Here is a 7,700-nt window from a genome sequence, read left to right on the forward strand (position 1 = left end):
GGGGTACTAACTATCAGACAAAATAGTAAGGTTGTACATGTAAGGTATGGGGCATTTTATACTTGGAAGAGGGAGTTTGGACTGATGTCAAGTTATAAAATGATCAAGTAAAAAAACACTTTTTTTTTAAAAATGTGAATTTTTGAAACATTTACAAATTCTAAGCCCTCATTGAATCCGAATTTTATATTTTTGTTGCAGATACCATGGATGATTTCACGTGCTAGTATTATAGCTTCTCGACGTGTCATTTCGAATAAAAGTAGAACATTGTACTTATAACCATCCCAATGATGTTATCAAATACAGACAATAAGTCATTTTAGTGATTTAAAATGTGAATTTATATCAAGGCTATACAATAAGAAAATTACATAAAATCGTAAACTTACCAGAGACCCCCAAGCGAAAATACATGTATATGTTACAGTAATCTACTAAGAAGTAAACCTTGATGTACAACCTCCAAAACCCAATCCACATGTAAATCAAATGTAACGATATTAATTTCTACATAGAATATATAGTGGCTGACACCTGCACTAAAACGCAAAAACTCAATCGAGGTGGGTGGACAGGGATAAATATACGCCCCTTTCTCCATCGTGATCAAACTCTAACTTGATGGTACAGTCATTTTCTATCAGATGAGGACATGTTTTTCGACCATGCAGGCGCATAGCTGCCTATACGCAGGTACGCGACTGCGTACATACCATTTGAGAGAGAGAGAGAGAGAGAGAGAGAGAGAGAGAGAGAGAGAGAGAGGGGAGAGAGAGAGAGAGAGAGAGAGAGAGAGATCTTTGCCGTTAAATTATTTGTGCCTAAAAAATAACTGCATTATATGATCCCGGTTTATAATTTAATCAGCATCATAATGTCCATTCAATCTCTAAAGTCCTTTTTGAGTTTCAAATCATTAACATCATGTTGAATATCACTTTAATGTACACCATGCATGTATGCTAGTACATGAAGTAGACGGAGTAGGATATTATTTGTAATCAGTAACATTTACCATATATGTACCAGTCGAAAACAACGATAAGAATAATTCGTAAAACGACTGTAAAGTCAGTCCAAGTACACACGATGAGTTCGCATACTAAAGCACTTTAGAAAATAATTTTGCGAATTCTTTTAGGTTTGGAAATTGACAAGAAACCCTGTTTCTATGCACAGAGAGTAGGTGATTTCATTAGTAAAACCCAGGAGCTTCCGGAGGCCTCGCCCCCTGGCCCTCACCTGGGTTTTGCCCTGGAACCACTGGGGGCCTTAAGGCGGCCCCCAGACCCTTTCCCATACTTTGCGTACACTTCATTTTCTTTCTGGCTTCGCGCCTGCCATTTATAACATGCAATATGGTGCCAATGCAATTTAGTCCGATACTTACATGTATGCAAAAAAGGCTTTTTGTTATGCACTTGGCACATTTATCTACTGATCATTTGTTATTATGCTATAGGACTGGTTCTTACCCAATTGTCTGATATTTGTCTCTTTCGACGCATTTCTCATTTTCATTGCATTCTTTGAATTTCACACCACATATATACTTGTACGTACATTAATTCAATACATTCACACTTATTTAGATAACATTGCAATTTAAGCCTGATTATGTTTGTCACCATAAGCAGAGTATTATATGTCTCTGTTATAAGATAAAACGATACAGAACTCCACGTATTTTTGTATCTGATGATCATTTTTAATATAACTTTAATGTAATATGTACATAAAAAAGAAGCAAAACCCGATGAAGAGATACAACTTGTTTATAAAAGCAAAAAAGACAAATAAATTGCACTTTTATTAGAAGAGAAGTCTTCTCCACCTCATTTTATTTCATATACAACTCGTTAAATGGTCAATGCTGAATAATTCGTGGGATTATTACTATCCTCTACATTAACATCAACCTAATTACCGATAACCAATCAACCGGATTTCAGATAACGAATTAAAATCAAAACTATTACTTGTAGATTGACAAACCTTGTTAAACGGACACTGACCATATGTTATATTGTTGACAGTAAGTAATGGTTGATAAATTGCAGAAAATATCGTACTGCATTTACATACAATAAAAATTGTGACCAAAATGCCTAACAAAATTGGTAAATCATACACTTGTAAACTTCCTATTCTTCTAGACATCACCATTATAAAATACATCATCGCATTTTTCTTTACTTTTGATATTTACGGTTCAATGCAAGAATATCAGTCACAATAATTTTGAGTAAATAAACTTACCAGTCAGAAATCACTTTTAACCGAATATCCGATAACAACCGAATAGCCGATAACGCGTTTACCCGTGTGAAAATATGACTCCCAAGAAATGAAATGCATGCATACCCACTATGCAGATTTATTCTGCAATGTTTGCAGCCTTCATTTCCTGATTAACAAACCAAAGAATATTACATTCTCTATATTTTCTGGGGTTTTTAAAAAAAAAAAAAATAACATAAATACTTCCATTTACGTAAAATATAAATATTATTGACCTGTAAATTATTTAAACTTAACAGCTGAAAAACACCTGTTCTGGACTTGTCTCCATATTTGGTAAAGGAAAATGTTTAATGATTTCCTTATCTAAATGATAGCTTTAAGGAGGACAAGCTTTAACGCATCTAAGACAAACCACCATAGGTAAGCGTCATTCATTGTACTTTGCATTATCATGAGCTCGCGCCGGTAAGTGAGAAAGTTTCCCAATTTACTTTCGGAAGGTCGGTGGTCTTCTTCCCAGGTACATTGTATCTGGGTTCTCTCTTCCACCAATAAAAAAAACTAGGCGCCACCATATAACTGAAAAATTGTTGAGTGTGGCGGAAAACAGTAAAACAATCAATCAATTTCTTTCTGAGCGACCGGCCAATATTTATTAGGGGTTGGGAACGGTGCATTCCATATTTCCATTTTTAAAAAAACCCTATGTCCTATCTTCTAAAAATACAAAAAAAAAAAGTTGCTGTTCTATATCAGATGTGAAATTAAAAAGTGTGTGTCCTATCTAATAAATAAAAATATATATGTATGGTTAAACATCATTTTTACTTCATTTTAAAAATCTCTGGAGTTCTTCATAATTGTCTATCCAGTTATATCAGCTGAGGGATTCAAGCTCCTGAGAAACTTTTGTTTACTTTGTCATGTTTGTTTGGTAATTTGTCTAGTGGAGTTACAAATCTCATTATTTTCACCTAGTTGTTTTCTTTTTGTTAAATTGTTGTTTAAAGTGCTATATTTTGCTAAAATTACTGTTTTACTGAATTGCTGTCTCATGTACTTGCAAGTATTTTTCACATCTCAGTATTCTCTATGAGAGGTGAAGATAACGAACAGTGATCAATCTCATAACTCCTATATAAGCAATACAAAATATAGAGTTGGGCAAACATGGACCCCTGGACACACCAGAGGTGGGATCAGATGCCTAGGAGGAGTAAGCATCCCCTGTGGACCGGCCACACCCTCCGTGAGTCTTATATCTTGATCAGGTAAACGGAGTTATCCGTAGTCAAAATCAGTATGCAAAGTACGGCATAACACTTGGTATGAAACCATTCAGATAGCATTTGACCCAATGATAGGTTGTAATGGCAAACTATCAAATTATAAAAGATGTATTTAGACTTTAGTTAAATTCTGCTCTGTATCTTTCAAGTTATGACCAACATGATATACCATTTTTATTTTCTATGATTGAAATTCATACTCCACGCAAAACTTGCATGTAATTTTTGCAATTTTATTCACAGCTGAATACTTCTTTTGTGATTCTTTTAAAATTACATGTTTTGATATCAAAAAATTTCAAAGGTTCAGTATTTTATCGCACATTGTCTCTAGTATATTCAACTTGGACATGAAATAAAGCATGCATACAATTCAGTAAATTATTGTTTAAAAGATAGTTGAATTAAAAGTTTGAAATACTTTGTAATATATTTTGTTCATTGATACATTTGCATAAAAAAATATAGCCTGTCCTATCAGTGTTGAAAATAAAATAAAAAGTTGGAGTCCTATCAGTATGCACGTCAAAATAAATGTGTCCTATTGCATTTTGCATCGGTCCCAACCCCAACCCTACCCCCCAAAAAATATTGACCGGTCCCTGAGTATAACAATAAAAATCCAGCTGGTTACCCGCATGAACCTGAACTTTTTTTCACAAGTACCAAAAGTACCAAAAATAAAGTGTTACGTGATATATAATTCAACTGACGTCACGAGAAATACCATAAGGGGAATTTACTGTAGCTCAGTCACAGTCAACATATGAGTAGTTTAACCGTAACAAATGTAATGCTACCTGTGAATTTGAGGTGTAATTTCACCCCATAATTATAGTGCATTTTATTATGGAAGCCTTTAACCTAGTTGCGTGCATAACAAGCATTGTGCTTTAAAGGAATTCTAGTACATGGATGGTAGTGTTGCCCTGAGTTTTTCCATTCAATTTAAACTTTTCGCCGAAATGAAAAAAATAACTTTAAATAATGGGTTCTTGGAAATTACATAACACTTGGTGATAAAAGAATCTTAACATGCATGGTATACTTCTCATTTTAACCAGCTAGTCTAACTGTAGAGGCACTATCATGGTAAGTAAAACACACTTGGCTATTAATGTTTTGAAGTAACGACAATGTAAAGGCATGATGCAAAATGTTATAAACACGGAAACCGTACATGGTAATATTTTATATATGATAATTAAGAGAGAGGGTGATAGAATGCGGAGCTGGCCGAATTCTTTTTACGTTTTCCGTCCGAGCTTCATATCAGTTATAAATGTATGTACAATTCGCCTCGGTCATTTTCGCAGTCCCTGGACTAAATATATTTTTATCAAGTTTTAAGTGCAGTGCCCCCCCCCCTTTTTTTTTAAGCAGTCTCGTCCAAAGGACCGCCCCATTTTGTCGCCTCTTCCAACAAGCAGGGGGTACTAAGGACCTACTCGAACCCGGATCCCCACGGGCAATTTGTATATGTGTAATTAACTGTCAGACGTATACAGTTCTTTCTATGTAAACGAGAATCTAAAAAATACAGAACAAATATTTTATCTATTTAGGGAATGAAGCTAATTTTAACCTATATAATACGATATAATCTAACTTGCTGCAGTTTACGCTTGTGGATTATACAGTAAATTATATCTAAAGTTAGATTAGATTATATATAAAGTTAGGTTATATCGTTTAACATAGGTCAAAATTAGCTTCTTTTCTTATATTGCTTACACAGTAAAGTGTTCCGAAAAGAGATTTGGGTGCAAATCCCATTCTGGTTTAAAATGTGGTCTATTGCTTTATTTTTAAGTTAAAATTTATTTTTATCTCTTTTTTTCAGTTTTTAAAAATCATTAATTTTTTTCTTCTAATCTATACATACCTTGAAAAAGCTTTACCCTCATTTAGCGTTCACTTCTGTAGATTTAGATGGTTTCCTTTCCTCTAATTGTTTTAGTTCTTTTTCTGAGACATCTTTGTATTTTGAAACTTTGGGAGAGCGAAGTTTTCCGTTTGATATATCAGAAATGCCTTTCTTTTTGTTTTCTGTATCTTTTGGTGAGGTGGAGACATAAACATCATTTGAAACTTCACTACTTGAAAAGTCAGCATCAATACCAAATATTTGTTCTACAGCATCCCAATCTATATCGTCTATTTTCCCCAAATGGTAATTAAAATCATAATTTAGATCAAAGTCCCCATACTAACTGTTTAAAAATAGCAGACGGCACATAACAAATTACATCATTAAAAGAGCTTCATGTACAGTTCTTTGTTTATTTTGCTCATTCAAGGTACACTGTACATGTATCATGGTAAAATTGTGCTGAATTGGTAAAACATAACAACAAACTAAACCAACAAATTATATGGATTACATTTTATTGTTTTGAAATCATCGTGAGATTTTAGATATTGTTGGATATAGATGGACATATATCACATATAAGTAGAGAAAATAGTTCCAGCTGCTGGCTGTCGAGGGTGTGTGTCCCCATTTACAAAATAATGCATTTTTAGATCATTACAAATGTTTTTATTGTTCCCATATATATCATCCATTTTTGCACTTTCAACATATCATTTCAAAAATTGGAACTGGGAACATTCTATCATAATTAAAAGATAGGTAGTTGACAAGAACACTTTGACCATTGATGGGTCCTTTACTCATTTCAAAGAATTGGAGAATTTTGGAAAATTTACGATACTGAAATTTGCTTAATGATGACCCTTGTAAATATACCTCTTTAGTTTCAAATCTTATCTTATTTGCGTATTTTCCAAATTTTAAATGAATTTTATTCGATTTTCATTTCTGTCGTAATTCCCAGCCGTTAAATAGACATACTATATTCATTGGTACGTATATCCTATACGCACATTGTTTACAACACATTCATGAGGTAGCTATCATTTTGTAGAAATACCAAAGGTAAAGTTATGAAAAATATTTCCTTGTAGGATGGACAGGGAAACCTTGCGGAAAAATGTGCAACATTTATCTTCACCAAACTTGAGAAAGTTGGCGAAAATACAAAATTTGTCAAATTTGACAGAAAAGGCAAAGCAGATCCTACAGTACCGAACGATAAGCGAGGGATTTACTTGTTTTTTGCCGATCTGAATGGACAACGTTACCCTGTCTACCTAGGGAAGACGGATACATCATTTAGAACACGATTTTCTCAACATGACGTCATAAATCAATATATGCATGGTGACATCGACGAGCTGTTTCATGACGTAAAAAAAGATGGAGAAGTCTGCCTTGGCGCTATGCTGATATATCTACCGTTACCTATGGTCATCAAGCTTGCAGAAAGTCTGTTCCTCTGCGCATTCAACTTTGCGCTGAATGGAATGGAAAATGTAGCACCGAGGACTAGAATTACTGACTTAGATCAAACGCCCGATAACATCATCTTTAAATACTTTTCGCCTGCATTGGATGCAATGGAAAAGGAAAGCAAAGACATAGTGAAGAGACTGAGATCATAAATGTGGAGGACCAGTTTAAAATCCTGCTACATTCCATCAGATTGCTCTAGCTAATTTAAAACAAACTTCTCAGATGATTCCCTCTCAAATTCTGTTAAACTATTCTTGTTGATCATTTTTGTACAATAAACTACATACTTTTATAGAACTAGACTGTACTTATAGATTTGGTATCCCGTGGGGATCGGGGTTAGAATAGGTCTGCGATTATACTGTACGTTTGTGGACTTTATATACATATATATATATCAATCCCAGATACACCAACTACTTACACTACTAATACTTTGTTATGTTCTTATTCGTTCTACTCAAACGAATATAAATAATTTATAAAATAAACACAAACACGTAGTTTAGGATATTAAGCGCTCTGAACGTGCAGTTTACTTATTTAAAAAAAAAAACCCACTGATATACATAAACAATTCTTCACACAGTATTCTCTTCCTTTCTACAAAATAAAACAATTTTTAATGATAAATCAAAGTACTCGAGTAAGGCAAGGGCGGGTGCGTGGGGCATAAGTTATCTGCACTAAAAAGAGCCTTCGAATGGTTTCAAAATTATACTCACTGACGGTCAGGGGCGGATTCAGAATTTTTTTCCAAGGGGGGGGGGAGGTCGAACCTTTTCACAAAATCGAACCCGTGATAT

The 7,700-nt window shown here is 34.1% G+C and overlaps 1 protein-coding gene across 1 annotated transcript; it reads left to right on the forward strand.

Moving 5' to 3' along the window:
* The first annotated feature begins 4,475 nt into the window (after positions 1-4,475).
* LOC125668779 (uncharacterized) lies at positions 4,476-7,186 on the forward strand. The gene is made up of 2 exons (XM_056164380.1): positions 4,476-4,628; positions 6,507-7,186. Exons 1-2 carry the CDS (start codon positions 4,626-4,628, stop codon positions 7,041-7,043), a joined length of 540 nt encoding a protein of 179 aa, XP_056020355.1. The 5' UTR covers positions 4,476-4,625; the 3' UTR covers positions 7,044-7,186.
* Positions 7,187-7,700: the final 514 nt, after the last annotated feature.

This window comes from Ostrea edulis, chromosome 4 (assembly GCF_947568905.1).
Source record: "Ostrea edulis chromosome 4, xbOstEdul1.1, whole genome shotgun sequence".
In the NCBI taxonomy this organism is placed as follows: Eukaryota; Metazoa; Mollusca; class Bivalvia; order Ostreida; family Ostreidae; genus Ostrea; species Ostrea edulis.